Here is an 18,682-nt window from a genome sequence, read left to right as displayed (position 1 = left end):
GGGCTTGTCCGGGATCTCGAATCCACAGACAAATACAAGTACTTGCTGAGGTTAGGGTTTATAAGATGTCCACAGTGAACTTTACCATACAGATTGAAAAGCAGAACGGCTTTGTCAACTGCTACAATGTTTCTGGAAAGAGAAGACTTATCCCGGAGTGATTTGCAACAATTAGCCAAGGCTCGGTTAATTGCATTAGCAGAAAAGTTAGAGTTAAGAGTTAAAAGCAGGGGTGAAGAAAGCAGAAATGATTGTGGAAATAGCACAGCATCAGAGTTCTGAAGAAGTCATACAGACTCAAAATCTTAACTTTGTTTCTCTCCACAGACGCTGCCAGACCTGCTGAGTTCTTCCAGCATTTTGTTTTAATTTAAAATTTCCAGCATCCGTAGTATTTTGCTTTTATTTTTGAACTGTGGGGACTATACTGGCACATTTCAGAATTAACTGAAAATGTATAATGGTGTTAGAGCGCTCATCACTGTAGCAATATTGAATTTTATCTCATCATAACCAGGTTTGACAGGGACATTCTGCTCATATCTAGAGAAATAAAGCTCAGTGACCATTGAACATATCTTCAAGTGCAAGATAAACACCAATTAAGATTTTCAGATTTGCCTCAGTTCTGAAGACTGATGGGAGACAAATTATATGTCAACGGTCACAAAGTTGTCACTTTAAAATGACTGTTACCACAAGGTGGAACTGTTGATTACTAAAGAAAGGGTATTCAGTACAAGCATAAATATTAATTCAGGATAGTTCAGAGTAGGCCAAATATAGCATTATCAGGAATACACTTGAGATGCCTTCAATTCTTGTAAACACAGAACCCTGCAAAACATACTATTGTATAAAGGTCTCCCTGGAGTATGCAAGCTTTTAAAATAGTATGAAGAAGCACAGCATATGATACCATCAGTTTCTTTCATAACCTGCCAAAACAATTTTACTTCAAAGTAATAGAAGTTTATCCTTTAACATTACAAAGGAAACGTTTTTCAAAAAAGCCTGCAGTGGCAGATCCTTTTGTTGCATGCCAGGTTTTATGCTGGACACCGTCTTGCACAAGACTGCCTGAACGCACAGTTTCTCTCGCTAGTTTAAGCCCGTCACATTTTCTTGGTGAATAAAACAACAAATTTCTTTTTTTAAAATTACATTGCAGGTGCCTTCATTTCTTCAACCAGAGTATTGATGCAAGGCCAAAATTTGGGAAACTCGTTTCTCAGCAAATTTATTATACCTGCTTTACATCATGACAGTGGGTAATGGAGGTTTCACTGCATTAGGCAGTCTGTTAGCTTACTAAGTTAAATTTGAATGCAGCATATTAATGTCAACTTTAAAAATGGAAATCACGAATCTTCCACTGAGATGACGGGGTATAAAGTCTCAGTGGGAAGAAAAAAATACAGTCAGACAGACCAAAATCAGGCCCCTCCTCCACATTATAGCGATCAACAATGGCAACAGAAACTTCAAAGCAAGCTATCTATCTGATTCCTTAGCTAGTCATCCCATGTATGCTTCAGAAAAGAGAGGACCAAAAGTTACTAATTTTATTAGACAACAGACTAAAATGAAAAATAAAGTGGGGCGGTTACATACTGGCCTTGTACCTCAAACTTGGGGTGAAATTTTCCTGTCCATAGGCTGTAAGTGGCTTGCATAAAATTAATGAATTTAGGCAGTTTCAATTCACTTCCAATATCCATGGGCCCTTAGCAGGAAACTGTCCCAGATTTGGCATCAATTGACAGTGTTACACAGACAGGTCGAAGGAAGGTAACAGTAGGAAATGGACTTAACAGGTAAAATAGAATATTCCAAGATAGAGGCCAAGGGATAACACTGGCGCAGGGTAAAACAAGCTTTACTTGACACTCTGTGCTACACCAGAAATCATTGGTGCACTAAGTACCTGCAATGGAAATTGTTTCATTTTCCTAATTTCTCTCATCTTATCTTTTAATACATTTAAGTCTCTCTAATCTCTTCCCAAAACAAACTAACGATGCTATTTTTAAAAAGAGCATTTTCTACACTGGGGGACAAAAAATGGATCCCACTATGTTCTTGCTTGCTTAAAACTCATGAATGAGGTTTCATTCGAATAGCCACTGCCCTGGGGCCTCTATTTGGAAGCTGCTGCAATGGTAAAATGTGATTTCTGCATTTCCAAGCTGTTCATCAGCTACAAGCAACTAAGCATGGAACAGTTTGACTACAGACCTGATAACCATCCCCAGTGTCCAACTGAAAACAAAACTCAAGCTGGAAAACCAGAGCTTCCCTTCTGCACCTTACCTAGGGTTAAAGCAAATTGCTGTTTTCACCCTAACTGCCTGATTGGCAACTCAACCCAAACCAAGGAAATTGAGGCTGAGTCAAACATTCAGAACAGCAGGAAGTTATCTGACAGGCCACTCTCAGCCTATTGGACTTCTCAGTACACTGATTAATTATTTTATCATAGTTTCATCATACATACATTTCATCATTCAGCTTCCATGCTGAATGATACTGGAGTTGTGAACAGTTATCTTCATTATTCGCTTACCTAGCGAGCACAATCATTTTGATAACCTGCATCATATGGCACCACAATGCTTTGAGGGAGGCAGTGGCATAGTGGTAATGTCACCAGGCAAGTAACCCAGAGGCCTAGGTAAATGCCCTGGGGGCATGGGTTTGAATCCCTCCACATTTAATTTAAATTCAGTTAATAAATCTGGAATTATGAGCTAACCTCGTAATCATGACCATAAAACTATTGTTGATTGTCAAAAAAACACATCTGGTTCACTAATGGCTATTAGGGAAAGAAATCTGGGATCCTTAACTGGCCTGGTCTATGTAAATCCAGACCCACAGCAATGTGGTTGGCTCTTAAATGGTCCAGCAAGCCACTCAGTTGTATCAAAACCACTACAAAGGATATGAAAAGGAATGAAACTGGGCAGATCACCTGGCATTGACCTAGACATCGGAAACGGAAAGGGCAAACCCAGTCATGTCAACCCTGCAAAGTCCTCCTTACTAACATCTGGGGCTTGTGCCAAAATTGGAGAGCTGTCTCAGACGAGACAAGCAAAAGCCTAACACGGTCGTGCTCACCGAATCATATCTTATAGACAATGTCCCAGGCACCATCACCATTCCTGGGTATGTCCAGTTCCACTGACATGACAGGCCTAGCAGAGGTGGCGACACAGTGGTATACAGGCGGGAGGGAGTTGCCTTGGAAGTTCTCAACATCGACTCTGGACCCCAGTAGCTCTCATGGTCTCAAGTCAAACATAGGCAAGGAAACCTCCTGCTGATTTCTACCTACTGCTTTCCCCCCACCCCACCTGGTGAATCAGTGCTCCTCCATGTTGAACACCACGTGGAGGAAGCACTGAGAGTGGCAAGGGCACTCCGTGTGGGGGACTTCAATGTCCATCACCAAGAGTAGCTCGGTTGCACCACTACTGACCAAGCTGGCCAAGTCCTAAAGGATATAGCTATTCGACTGGGTCTGCAGCAGGTGAAGAACGAACCAAGAGGGCAAAACCTTCTTGACCTCGTCCTCACCAATCTACCTGCCACAGATGCATCTGTCCATGACAGTATTAGTAGGAGTGACCACTGCACAGCCCTTGTGGAGACAAAGTCCTGTCTTCACATTGAGGATACCCTCCATTGTGTGTGTGGCACTACCACTGTGCTAAGAGGGATAGATTTTGAACAGATCTAGCAACTCAAAACTGGGTATCCATGAGGCACTGGGGGCCATAGCTGTGTACAACCACAATCTGTAACTTCATGGCCTGGCATATCCAACACTCTACCATTACCATCAAGCCAGGGAATCAACCCTGGTTCAATGAAGAGTGCAGGAGGGCATGCCAGGAGTAGCACTAAGCATACTGGAAAATGCGGTGTCAACCTGGTGAAGCTACAACATAGGGCTACTTGTGTGCCAAACAGCAAAAGAAGCATGCAACAGACAGAGCTAAGCGATCCCACAACCAAAGGATCAGATCTAAGCTCTGCAAACCTGCCACATTCAGTCATGAAGTGATGGAAATGAAACAACGAATCGGAGGCGGCAACTTCACAAATATCCCTATCCTCAATCATGGGGGAACACAGCACATCAGTGCAAAAAAACAAGGCTGAAGCATTTGCACCAATTTTCAGCCAGAAATGCCGAGTGGATGATCCATCTCAGCCTCCTCCTTAGCCCCAGCATCACAGATGCCAGTCTTCAGCCAATTTGATTCACTCCATGTGATATCAAGATACAGATGAAGACACTGGACACTGCAAAGCCAAGGGCCCTGACAACATTCCAAAGACTTGTGCTCCAGAACTAACTGTGCCCTTAGCCAAGCTGTTCCAGTACGGCTACAACACTGGCATCTACCCAGCAATGTGGAAAACTGCCCAGCTATGTCCTGTCCACAAAAAGGACAAATCCAACACGGCCAATTACTACTCCATCAGTCTACTCTCAATCAGCAGCAAAGTGAAGGAAAGTGTCACTGACAGTGCTATCAAGTGGCATTTACTCAGCAATAACCTGCTCACTGACATTCAGTTTGGGTTCCGCAAGGGCCACTCAGCTCCTGACCTCATTACAGTCTTAGTCCGAACATGGATAAAGGAGCTCAACTCAATAGGTTAGGTGAGCTGAGAGTGACTGCCCTTGACACTAAGGCAGTATTTGCCCGAGTGCAGCATCAAGGAGCCCTGGCAAAACTGGAGTCAATGGGAATCGGGGGAAAACTCTCCACTGGTTGAAGTCATACCTTTGTGGAGCACCAAGGAAGGTGGTTGTGGTTGTTGGAGGTCAATCTCAGTCCCAGAACATCACAGCAGGAGTTCCTAGGGTAGTGTCCTAGGCCCAACCATCTTTAGCTGCTTCATCAATGGCCTTCCCTCCATCATAAGGTCAGAAGCTGGATTTATTCACTGATTATTGTACAATATTCAGCACCATTTGCGACTCCTCAGATACTGAAGCAGTCTGTGCTCATATGCAGCAAGACCTGGACAACATTCAAGCTTGGGCTGATAAGTGACAAGTAACATTCAAGCTTGGGCTGATAAGTGACAAGTAACATTCACGCCAAAGTGCCAGGCAATGACCATCTCCCTTTGACATTCAATGGCATTACCATCATTGAATCCCCACTATCAACATCCTGGGGTTACCAAAAACAGAACTGGGTCAGCCATATAAATACAATGACTATAAGAACAGGTCTGAGTCTGGGAAGTCTGCAGAGTGTAACTGACCTCCTGAATCCCCAAAGCCTGTCCACCATCTACAAGGCACAAGTCAGAAGTATGTTGGAATACTCTCCACTTGCCTGGACGAGTGCAGCGCCAACAGCACAAGAAGCTCGACACCATCCAGAGCAAAGCAGCCTGCTAGATTGGCACCCCATCCACCACCCTCTCCCTCCACCATTGACGCACAGTGGTATCAGTGCGTACCATCTACAAGATGCACTGCAGCTGCTCCCCTTCGACAGCACCTTCCAAACTCACGACCTCTACCACCTAGAAGGACGAGGATGCATGGGAACACCACCGCCTGCAAACTCCCCTCCAAGCCACACACCATGCTGAAAATATATCAACGTTCCTTCACTGTTGCTGGGTCAAAATCCTGGAACACCCTCCCTAACAGCACTCGTGGGTGTACCTACACCACATGGACTGCAGCGGTTCAAGAAGGCAGCTCGTCACCACCTTCTCAAGGGCAACGAGGATGGGTGATAAATGCTGGTCTAGCCAGTCGCACCCATGTCCCATGAAAGAATAAAAAAAACAAAAGCAGTGTGCCATGTTCAAAAGTCACATTTCTTTTAAGAACACAAAAACAATTAAACAGGACTGGGAGAACAAATGTTGGTAGTGAAGCTTTAAAACTTCCTTCTCAAACAGCAGCTTTCAACAGTCACAGTTCCTAACCTGCAACCATTATTTTCTGCAGTTTTGTTTAAAACTTATTACAATTAGTTTCTTTACCCCAGAAAAACCTCACTAAGTGATATCATGCTGGCTGCACAAGATTCTTTCCATCTGAAATTAATCAAATTCTTACATTTAACCAGGTGAACAAAGACTGAATGCAATTTTTCACATTCATCACTCCAGCTTTTCAGTCAACTACCAGACCCTGTGCTCCAGAGAGCAAGGTTTTGCATTGAGTGCTCTTTAGTGCCCTCAGGTTTTTGTGGAGTAAGGTCAATTTGATATTATAAAATTAAACACAGCAAGCAGGGAGGCAACCCATATTATGGGAGAGCCTGAATCACTCAATTTCACACTAGTGGACTGGGGTGCAACACTGACGTTCCAATGCACTGCACCATAAGGAAGCACGTTTGTGCATGATTTTCCACATAGTGAACTGCTGACCTTAGCTGGGCTCTTGCAGAGGCATTTTGCTTCCCCACAGGACGAGAAACAAACATCAGCCTGCTTGCTTCCCAGCAGCCAGTTAGAGTATATCAGCAGAGATGACTGAACAGGTCATCACCATTCAGCAAAGGAAACACTATACAATGGGAGATAAGGGGGAAGGACAGGCAATGAAGGAACTCGGGAATAGCAAAATCAAAACATCAATTCTCTTTTCACTGTTGCTATTCTGAGTTGTAGACTTTAAAAGCTTATTCGATTTTAGATATCAGTACTGTAATCCTATTTTATTATTTACTTTCTAAATCAGGTCTTGAATCTTCTACAGGAGCTGAAATTCACTGGTCACTATTTGTAGCATTTTGCTTAATGCACTTGTGTAAAACTCCTATGGTGCATAATCTTAACCAAATGAACCCCGTGGTCACATTATTGCCCGAGTCAGATGGTCCCGAGTTCAAGCCTCACTAGAGGCTTTGCATAGTATCTAGGCTGACATGATTGAGGGAATGCTGCAATGTGGGCAGTGTTGCCTTTCCAATGAGACATTAAACAGAGGCCATGTCAGCCCTCTCAAGTGGGTGTAAAAGATCCTCTAGCACTCTTACATGATCAAAAGGAGCTCTCCCTGGTGTCCTGACTAATAATTAGCCCTCAGCCAACATTACTGAAATGGGTTATCAGGTCATAATCTCATTGCTGTTTGCAGGACCTTGATGTATTTAAATTGGCTTTCACGTGTTCCTACATTACAACAGGGACTAAAGATCAAACAAGTACTTCATTGGCTTTGAAATACTTTGGGACAATTGGTGGATGCAAGAGTCATCTTTTATTTAAAATAATTCTCAGGACATGGGCATTGGTGAGCCAGCATTTGTTGTCCATCCTACCTTGATGTGGTGGCAAGAACACAGGAACAGAAGTAGATCATTCAGTCCCTCGAACCTATGCCATTGTTCAATGAGATCATGGTTCATGTGTAGTCTAACTCCATCCTCCCACCTTGGCTCCATAGTTCTTAGTATCAATAGCTAGCAAAAATCTGAGCATTAAAATTATAATTTAGCTGCCATCTATTGTTTTTTGTGGGCCGGAGTTCCACATATCTAACACGACTTGCATGGAAAAGTATTTCCTAACTTCTCTCCTGAATGACCTGGCTGAGTTTAAGGTTATAACCTCTTGTCCTAGGCCTCACACCAGTGGAAAAAGTTGCTGTCCATTTATCCTATCAAACCTTCTCAGGAAACCTCAACCAAATCACCCTTTATCCTTCTATATTCCAGGGAATACTCATTTATGCAATTTCTCCTCATAATCTAACCCTTGTAGCACTGATAACACTCAAGTGAATCTACACGGCACTCCTTCCAAAGTCATCTCTTTTCTAAGGTGTGGTATCCAGATGTGCTCTCAGCAGGATTTTGAAAAGCTGTGCAAGATTTTCTAGGCCTCTAGTTATAAAGATCATCAATTGGTCTATTAGCCTTATGATTATTAAAATTAAAGTAACTACAAAAATAATGATCTGTGCACATGAACCCGAAATCTTTTTGGATCTCCACTGTTAATTTTTCACCATTTAAAAAAATTCAGATTTACACTTTTTTGTGTAAATGTGCAAACTGGATGACTTCACATCTAACTGCACTGAAATCCATCTGTCAGATACACTCAATCAATCTAACAATGTTGTTTTGTAATTATATGTTTCTATCTACACTACTTGTGATGCCCTCAATCTTTGTGTCAATCGCCAACTTTGACATGTGGCTCTCCTGTATCCTGGTATTGATAAATACAGTGAATAGTTGACATGCTGGCATAGATCCTGTAGGATACCATTGATATGCACTTGAATTGGGAGCAAGATGACAATTATCCGCACTCTAACCAATCTCTTAAACTTCTTTACCCAGAGTGGCTGGAAGGTGGAACTTGCTACCAAGAGGAATAATTTAAGGCACAGTATAGACGCAGTTAAGGGGAAGGCTAGATCAGTGCATGAGGGAGAAAAGAATATAGCAACATTTTATAGAATTAGATGAAGTAAATAAAGTGAGAGGAGGCTCATGTAGAGGATAAGCACCACAGGGTTGGGCCAAAAGCACATTTCTGTGCTTTAAATTCTCTAAGTTCTACCAGTGTCATGGTCAATATCCTTCCCTCAACCACCCCATCCACACACAAAAATCATTCACTTATTCATTTATGGGATCTGACTAGTTACAGGTTGGGTGGCTGCACTTGTCTACACAACTGTGACTGCACTTCCAAGCGTTACATTGGATATGAAATTTGTTAGGACATCAAGAATGCGATGAAGCTCTGTAAAATGAAAGTAATTTCTTTTAGCTTAAATTATGATATTTGGAATCCACGTCTCAGGCTCTTCCAGGTAAAGATTAAATCAAGAATGACTTACTGAGCGGAACCTTCATTCCAAAGCAGTAAAATGGCTTTTGAATTGCAAGTGAAGCAATAGCTCCTCCAATGGTTTAGTGAGTAAAGACATGACCTGGTGTTGGTATATTACAGAGACGGCCACTGATTGATTCCATGTCTGGTTTGTGCAGAGTTCACCAATCCCACCATCAGGGTAACAATGTCACAATCAGCATTTAGACTCTAGAATGGCAACTTGGGGTGGGGGGTGTGAGGCAAGAAAGTAGTGAGACCAAAACTTACTTCCAATTACTGCTGGATAAATGTTGGTGGGGACATCATTAAAGTCAGTCTTGGGCCCAGCTGTGGTGGTAATTTTTCACCCTCTCTTTCAAACTCAAATAGCCCAATAATATTTACTATCCAGGCTAATGCACTAATAGGCTATTGGGTAATGCAGTGGTGCCTAACCCAGGTAGTTCCTATCTCAGCATAATAATGGACAAAAATCATAAACCAGGGACGAGGAGGCCATTTAGCCCATCAAGCCTGCCTCTCCAGAGAGGGAAAGAAACACTAAGGCGTGTGAAAAGGTTTTTTTTTTAAAAATACAAACACCAATATAATCAGGCGTTTTACAGAATAAATTAGTTCAAGATGAACTCAGTTTGTTTCTTCCTGATCTGTCCCAAACAAATAACAACTGCAAATCTTCAACTCAACTGGAAAAGGAAAAAAGTTGCTTTGAAATGATTGAACTTACCAGAATCAAAGCTTGAGAAGTTAGTTACTTTGATTTGCCTTTTTAAAAAATGGAGTAAATAGAAAGGCACAATTTTACAACAGTGCTAAACTTGCTCTATTTGAGAAGTTCAATCCAACACCACAAAAATGCTAGGAATTCAGTTTTTGACAGGAATAAATGTGGCCACATTTTTGCCATATGTATGAACATGTACACTCAAATATTGCTGCACTTTATTGGTCTTGTGATACAAAAAAGCTGAATTTTAAAGGAGATCTGTAATATTGTATATGTTTTACTTACATTTGTGGGGAAAAGGTTCAGTACTGTGTAATGGTGGGCTTGATTGAAAAAACAAACTTGGGTGCTGAAAGAAAATCCTACATAGAGTTTAACTTGAAGGAAAATGTCATGGATGACAAAGCACTCTTCGGATAAATTGAGCATTTGGTGACGATAGACTGATACAAACATTTAACCCAGGTAGTTCCTCATCTTTCATTTTCCATTGAAATCACAACATTGAGGGATTTAAATTGTATGAAAAGCATTGTTTGACTCTGCACCATCTTACAGAAGTTCTAAATGAACAAAATATTTTCAGGCATGAAGCCAGAGACATTACACGTTGCACTACATTAAGAGTCCCAACCTGTATCATTAATTCAGATTATAGAATTCCAGCACTGCAATAAAACACTGATTATATTGTGTCAAATCTCTTATTGCTCCACCCACCTCCCAGCTTGTCTCTGGTTGAAGTCATTTATTCATAGCATGTCCTGGAGCTTAAATTACTGCAGGAGCATTCTGGGAACAGAGGCAGCCTGAATGCAAGGTGCAGATTTTTGTGCTTTTGCCAGGAAGGGTGTGAAGCTAATATATTTTGTCTAACAATGGTACGATCCAGTTGAAAAATTGCATTTAAAAAAAAATCCAGTCTGCATTTATAAAGTAAAATAAAAATTGAAAGCCTCAGGTCTCAGCCAGTTATGTCAATTTGACACTGCAGCCTTTCCTGACACATTGTGCTCCTTGAAGGCAGTCGCAAAATTCTATTACTGGTTTGTACAAATACTAGGCCTATTTCTTGCATTATGGTGGGCTTGATTGAAAAAACAAACTTGGGTGCTGAAAGAAAATCCTACATAGGGTTTAACTTGAAGGAAAATGTCATGGATGACAAAGCACTCTTTGAATAAATTGAGCATTTGGTGATTACAGACTGATACAAACATTTAATACTAGGAAAACATGATTAGTAAACATCACTTTAAAAACCAAGAAAGTGACAAAAAGTGACATGCCTAATTAAAAATTGGTTTTATACCAATTGCAATAAAGCTCAGAAACAGTGGCAAGTATACAGAAGACAGAAACTTTGCTTTGTTAGTGTGTGGGCAAACCACAGGAATTATTGGATTTCAGATTAATTCTATAGAATAAACTATATATTGCAAGTCAGTATTGCTTCCTTCCTGTGCCAACCAGAAGGGTTAGAATACTCTTACTTCCATGATGTAATATTTAATGATAGCATTTTTCACAAAAGCTTATGATGCAAAATGTAGACATCAGCTTTGTGAACTGGAGTGAAAGACTTGAAATTTAGAAAATTACATAGGGCGTTCATTCAATGATTTGAAGAGATTTCACAGCTGCCATGATTTTAAAAATGTGCTTCAGCAGTCTAAAGTGAATTTTTAAGTACTTAGCACACAGAGAAAACTGGACACATGTCGTCATGGAGAACTTTTCCATGCAGTATGGAATGCCTTTCACATGATGGGGTTGGCACACTGAAGCCATGTATGAACTCAGGGTTCCAAAGGCAAACTAGGCATCACTTGTTTGCTCAAAACATTTGCCTCCTCCGCCAAAAAAAAAACTCACCTGATAGCCATTGTCCACCTACAGAAAAGTGTTGCAGACCACATGACATCAGTCCAGTTGAGTCAACCAGATATTTTTCTTTGACAGAAATTTATGCCAATTATAATTTTACGCCCACTTTAAATTTAAAAGTATAAAAGTTCTCATGCACAGCAAAACCAAGGGAAATGAGTTTCCTGCCTTTAAGATTCCAACCAGTGATTACTAAACTGCACTGTTTAAATTATGAAGCCTGTTAACACATTTACGGCACTAAATGAATGTTTTTGTCACCGATAGCTTGAGCAGAATTTTAGGTAATGAGTTTTGAGTGAGTTAAAATTGGATCCCTTAGCACAATAGGGTAACAATGCTAAGAGTGAAAGAACTCATTATAGTGCAAATTGGATATAACGCACATCTCACTATCTTTACCAAGTGTTTCATGTCCAATAGTGATTAACATTTTTCTAATCCAGTGTCATCAAAGGTCAAGAGCTTCCACATGGGGGAAGGAGAGTTGGGGAAAGAGGAAAATGGAATAGAAGATCAAAGTTGCTTGTACAGAATGCTAGACTTTCTGCTTCCTAATCACCTAGACAATAATATTCTGATATCTCTGAACTTTTCCAAACATAATAACTAAAGGACAATGATGAATCTTTACCTACGGTCACATTGTTTTGTTTTGAACTGGTGGGGGAAAGAGGTGAAAGAGAACAAAGAGATTTTAATCATCACTTCTACTGTGGAATCATTATTTTTCACTGGAGCAGAGGCCCACAGGCACCAGCCTCCCCACCCCCCGAAAGTGGTGCTTTATCAGCTGTGAGCTTTGAAAAAGAACGTCAGCAGTCCCAGAGATCATAGTCACAGAAGCATTTTCTCACAGGTGGATTGCAATCAGGACCAACAGCCCCTCCTGAAATTTTCCCCTCCCTTGGGGAAACTGTCACGTCCAACCAACCCAAGACCAGTTCAGCATAAACCAGAAATCAAACATGTGAAACTCATCATGTAACAGTATCCATGATGTCTACAGCAGCACGGAGGAGGGGGAGAGGTGGTTCCTATATTTTGCTCTTTCTCCCAAAGTCTTCCTGCCTTGTTCCATAAGCAAAAGGCAATAACTCACTAAGATGATTATTCATGTGTGGGCAGGAGCAGGCTATTGTGGGGGAATCAAAGTCCAACTTAACCGACATGCATAAATGCATTGAGCACGGATCTCTACTACTGCCACAGCCAAGATCAGCTAAACCAAAGACTAAGTCTGGATCTTGATCTGCCTTGCTACTCTGAGTATATTTGGTAAACCATCAAATGAGCTGTATTTTAAAAATAAATTGCCTCACTGAGCCTGTCAACATAGCAGACAGCACAAAACCAATTACAACTTTTACTCATGGTCCTGTTCTCCTGCCCAAGTGGAACAGACATTATTGCAATGGGTAGAAGTTTTAATTTGCTAAATATTAAAGGTTCACTTCCAAATCACAAAGTTACAAATGCTTTAGTGGTGTAAATGAGCCAAAAGCACGGACAGTTGAACACATTTCTAAAACTGAACATGCCCAGAATCCCAATGACAATCGATTCAGCCGTTGATGGAATCAGGGCTCCTGAATGAACCCAATGCCTTGAGAGAAAGAGCCCACATTTAAATCCCTGCTCAAGTTTATTTCACTATTACGAATTTAAATAAGTGGTAAATGCACCAATATAATTCAAGTTTGGTGTGAACTGAAAGCTTTCCCATTGCTGAATGACAGTTATATATTGTTGACAAGTGTGATCAAATTACCTTTACTCACCATCACTAGAGAAGTATTCCATTTGACTTCTTGGCATGTAATTCCCATTAGAACCTCAAAAGTACATCTTCAAAAAGAGGGAGCAATGCAGACCATTCATGGGACTGATGCAAGTGCATTTTGAGCCTCCCCACACATGAACAGTAGTTTTATCAAGCTTGCCCAAGGTGCAGATGGTTAACTTTGTAAATAGCTGGACCATACAGACAGGCACAGGCACTCCAACTGACCTCAGACCACTCTCTGGTGACAGTTGCTCAAAGTGTGTGTATCAATTTTGGGGCAAGGACAGGATCAAACTCAGCTGTGATGCCACGTGGTTGAATAATCCAGCCCAGCCTATGGTCTGTCATTTAGAATGGTTGCTTGGACAAGGTAATGGAGGGCACACGAGCAAGGCATAAGAAAAATGTAGCAGGAAAAGGCGCAAAAAATTAAAATCAAGCTGGCCTTGAGGCACACTAAATTTTAAAGTTATTCAGGTCCAAATATTGCTCAGTTTACTGCAGGATATTTGAAAGGAAGCCAGTGTCTTACAATTCACTTATGCAGTTAAAAACTTTCACAAGTTGTTTTTTTGAGTTGAGCAAGATTAGAACAAAAATTGCTCAGCTCTGCCTTCCAAAACTTCCAGAGGATTAAACATGATGAGAAGTTGCTTACACAAGGATTTCTTCAATCCTAAATCACCACTACGCTACAATGCAGGTAAAGCAGCATGTTCTGGAGCAGGAGGCATGCAAAACTCATCTTAGTCAAGCTTTTTAGGACAGTGGGTGGAGGTAAAAATAAACAGGAAATAGGCTTGCTATCAATTAAATAAGCCTTCCCAAGCTGTTCTTCCATTTATGAAAGTGGGCAGCTCGAAAACTTGGAATAGTAGAAGGTTAGAACAGTTCACAACTCAGGAGTGCCAAGGCAGGAAGCATTTTTTTCCTTAATGTAAGTGAAAGAGAATATCATTTTTTCCAAATGCTGCTTTGTGGAGGATTAACAAGCTGGAAGTCTTTCCCATCACCTTTGGAACCTGATGAGCCTCGCTCAGTGCTGTAAAATTCTGTTCCATCACAGCAGCTTGGCAAATGCAAATTCACCCCAGTTCAAAATGCTTTTGTTCACCAACACTTATGTTCTGTAAATAAGTAAGCTATTCAGAAATAAGGATAAACTACTTAAAACTTTTGCCTTCAATTCTTTGTTTTCAGAGCAATGTTTAAAAAAAAGTCAAATATTTAGAATTAGGGAAAGAATAAGCTACAAAATAAATCTATTGTTATGTACTTGTACTGGAGACTTATGGATCTATACTTCTAAGATGGAACATGTTGCTTTTTTTTTAAAAAGAGAATCACATGCTTTGAGAGATCACATCTTCCCGAACAGATTCCCCGATAACTAGGTCAGGGTAACCTGAAAAAAAATCAGAATCTTGCAAGCTGCAATGGAAAACAGTAATTGGTGATCAAGTGTTATTGGTATTTGTAATTTGAACACACAAATATGCACATGGCATCTTCATTGGATCATTATAAACCCAAATCAACTGTAATGATCAGGCACAAGAAAAACTCTCACTTAAATCAACATGAGAGCACAATGCATTAATGGCAAGACACTGGTTTCAATGCCAATCTCAAAACACAAGTGTTTTCAGTTACAGTTGCCCATCACTGTCATCAGATGCAGATCAGCAGAGGCATGGAGATAAGCCAATAAGGACAACAAAAATAATCAGCGCTGTTACCTATTTGGCAGGTGCTCAATTTCTATATATGTACACTGGCTGACCACAGGAAAACTTCAGAGATTTGTAGTTACCACACATCCTTTTCCAGAGCCTAGCTTTGGTTAAGTTAAGAAATGGGAATAACATGCTTGCACAAAAAAAAATTTAAGAATATGGTATAACAAGATATTCATGAAGGGTACTTTGGAAGTAATATCCTGTGCATACAAGTGTTAGTCTGATCTAAAGAAGCGATTTTTCTTTAAAACTCAAATTGGCCATAACACAATGTGAATTCAAGTTTAAACTCAAATTTCAATTTTAAGCCGGATCTAGGAAATTCACTGCAAACAATTTAAAGCACAATTTTCTCTTTTCACCCAACCTGCATTAGGTTTTTCTTTCCCTCCTTTCAAAGACTTTGTGCTTGGATACAGTTCTTGTGCCACCAGTTACCTTCAGTAACATCCCCAAGGGGCCACTGTTAAAACATGTCTCAACAGCAAGTATCACCAGGTTATTCGACTGCTAGAATGGAGGCCAGCTCACCATCACACCCAAACATGCTCTCATTTGATTCACATCCAGCTGAGGCTGAGGCAATATCAGTGAGAACACTGATGATAATCCTGTTCAATCCTAGAGACACCGAGGTTAACTTTGTATGACCTCCAACCCAGCACACATCAGGGATCAAACTAAGGGTTTTCCTGATCTCTATGGACCTCACTGGAAAAACTTGCCGACATGGGGTGGAGGGCGCCATAGTTCACATGATGACTTGCGGGGCATTGCAGGAATATGCTGAAACCATCACAAAGTAATTGGTCAAAAAATTAGGAGGGGAGTTGAGGAGAACATATTTTCTACTCGGTGGGGGCTGTCTGGAACTCTCCGTCTGAAAGGCTGGTGGAGGCAGAAACCCTCATTGCTTTTAAAAAGTGCGTGAATACACACTTGAAGTATCATAACTTACAAAGTCACGGACCAAGAGACAAAAAGTGGGAATAGGCTGAACAGCTCTTTTTTTGGCCAGCACAGGCATAAGGGGGTGAATGGCCTCCTTTTCCGTGTCACAAATTTCACTCATACCCCACTGAATGCTTCGTCCATAAGTCTTCCCCTCCTCTTCTGATGGTACATACTGAGATATCATCTCACAAGAGCCAGCCTCCATTTAGTGGCCTAAGTGGCCATTCTTCAGGGAGATGGAGTATTCGACTTTCCAGATCAATCTTGCCCACATGCATGAACTTTGCAGCATGGACCGCTGCATCACTACCGGGATGACTCTCCTTTTTCTTAACCCAGGGGTACTGTCATGTTGCCAAACTGGCTGGGATCAGGTAATTAACCACAGAACAGCAATCAGGCCTTGGGATCTACCTATTCTGTCTGACAAGTACCATACCAGGCAGCATGTTTAATCCATTATAATTAAGGGGGGGGGGCAGGGGGGGGAGAATGTGGAAGAAGGGTAATCAAATTGCTGAGCTCCACAAATATGATGTGATTTGATTCATCCAACTCCATCCATGTGGTTTCCTGCATTGAGAACTGTAAAAGGGAGTTTTTATTGCACCTGTGTGTGTGTAGAAGATTCAAGTTTTTTTTGTTATTAGATATTTTTACTCGTGTTAAACATACCTGCCCATAGTTGTCTATTCCAGTAACTAATCTATTTAAATTTAATAAATCAAAGGATGTCCTTAAAGACTGGCCAAGAGTTGATAGTCCTACAGCTTGAAGATTTTTCAATTCGTTCATGAACGTTGCATGGTTTTCCTTCCAGCCAGCCTGAAAAATAAAACATTTCAGTCATGCTTTCTCGGTTCAGAATGCTTCCAATTCTTTCATCACTTAAGTTGCAGGAAGCCAGTTTTCACAGGACATTGTAGCAGGATATCATGCACAAAAGGTACAGAAATTTGTGAAAGATTAGTAACTTCACAGTATCAATAAAAGTATAAAATGCAAAGCAGTGTAACAGACTCTACACTTAGATTGTTTTCCTTTTTCTTCCAGTCCCCCTGCCCTAAACGCATAGGGAACACAGCACTCCAGATACTGGCACTGCATCTAAATGACTTTTAGGTGAGATTAGCGAACGTGGTCTGTACTTAGATTAAATTATTTTTAAAACTATATTAGTAACTACCCTTTTGGTTCACCAAACCCCTCACCATCCTAATGATCTTGTACTTCAAGTCTGATGCCAAAGCCTCTACCACTAACTGACCATGACAAGAAAAGCAAGTGCATCACAGCTATGCCTCTGTCCAGTTTTCCCTCTTCACGTTGTAAAATAGCTGTTCCCCAGCCCCCATTACCACCTCAAATAGTCAACAGTATCCAAATAACATGGTCGAGATAGAAACTCTGGAGCAAATATTAATTTAAACTGCATCTGCCACTTCCACAGCATAGTAGTTCAACACACTGTGTTCTGTGTTTTTAAGCGTTTCCTTTACTGATGTTTGTGCTTACTTCCGGTTATCCAAAAACAGGTTTAATTATAATTACAGAAAACTGACAGGCAGGGAAAAACAACAACTGGCCCATCAAACCTTCAGCTGCCAAGGCTCTAAGCACTGGAATTCCCTCCCTAAACCTCATCACTTCTCTCTAGTTCTCTCTCTCTCTCTTCCTTTAAAAACTATCTTCCCCATCAGTGGCATCAGTGTGGCTTAACAAGAATGAGATCCAATACCATGTGCAACACAAATATTTAAATTAACTGCTTTTCTAGATGGAAGAAGCCATTTTAAACAAAAAGCATGACTTAGTCTATCTTTCCTCGAGAAAGTCTGGGCACTTGCGTCTTTCTGTCATTCCCCTTTAAGAAGCAAGTCTGGGCACTTGCCTCTTTCTGTCGTTCCCCTTTAAGAAGCAAGTCTGGGCACTTGCCTCTTTCTGTCGTTCCCCTTTAAAAAGCAAGTCCGGGCACTTGCCTCTTTCTGTCGTTCCCCTTTAAAAAGCAAGTCCAGGCACTTGCCTCTTTCTGTCGTTCCCCTTTAAAAAGCAAGTCCGGGCACTTGCCTCTTTCTGTCGTTCCCCCTTTAAGAAGCAAGTCCGGGCACTTGCCTCTTTCTGTCGTTCCCCTTTAAGAAGCAAGTCGGGGCACTTGCCTCTTTCTGTCGTTTCCCCTTTAAGAAGCAAGTCGGGGCACTTGCCTCTTTCTGCCGTTCCCCCTTTAAGAAGCAAGTCTGGGCACTTGCCTCTTTCTGTCGTTCCCCTTTAAGAAACAAGGTCTGTCACACACCCTTGTGAAAACGAGTCACTAAGGATTTCTGCGCCATCCTTGGCGTCACTATAAAGTCGATTTAAACATCTGAAACTCTCCAAGTTAGTTTGCACACCACTTACCCATCCCCACCTCCCTCCTCCCTTTTTATGCTAAATAAGGTGGCGTGTCCATGGGAAAACCATCTCTAACCACCACCCACCTCCCTGAGCTGTGCAGCAGGAGGAACATGTCGGCCATGTTTAGTTAGGGTGCCTGAGAGCTGCTTGGGGGGGGGGGGGGGGGGGAGAAACCTCTCTTCCCCCAAAACACACCAACCAACCAATTAAATAAAGACCAAGAAAAGCCCAGCATGAACTGAGGGCCAGGGTTTTACCTTGATACCGTACGGAGGATCATCGAAGGTCACCAACATGTACCTGTCTCCCCGGCTGGCAGGGTCCCGGGCTCGCAGCTGTTTGTGTGGG

At 41.4% G+C, this 18,682-nt stretch overlaps 1 protein-coding gene across 7 annotated transcripts in view; it reads right to left on the bottom strand.

Annotated features, from left to right (window-relative positions):
* The window catches only part of LOC144691381 (integrator complex subunit 6-like), a 107,442-nt gene that overhangs the window by 88,474 nt on the left and 286 nt on the right, over positions 1-18,682 (bottom strand). For all 7 annotated transcript variants that reach the window (XR_013579119.1, XR_013579118.1, XR_013579120.1 and 4 more), the window contains exons 2-3: positions 18,592-18,669; positions 16,619-16,768 (exon numbers count right to left, since the gene is read on the bottom strand). Coding sequence is in view for 2 of the 7 variants with exons in the window: in XM_078559424.1 (XP_078415550.1) it covers positions 16,619-16,768; positions 18,592-18,669 (228 nt within the window). In the remaining 5 variants the exon portion in view is untranslated. The remainder of the gene's footprint in view (positions 1-16,618; positions 16,769-18,591; positions 18,670-18,682) is intronic.

The sequence above is a fragment of the Cetorhinus maximus genome, chromosome 16 (assembly GCF_964194155.1).
Source record: "Cetorhinus maximus chromosome 16, sCetMax3.hap1.1, whole genome shotgun sequence".
Taxonomy (NCBI): Eukaryota; Metazoa; Chordata; class Chondrichthyes; order Lamniformes; family Cetorhinidae; genus Cetorhinus; species Cetorhinus maximus.
Note: the sequence above shows the minus strand (reverse complement) of the source record. Positions and strands in the feature narration are given on the sequence as shown.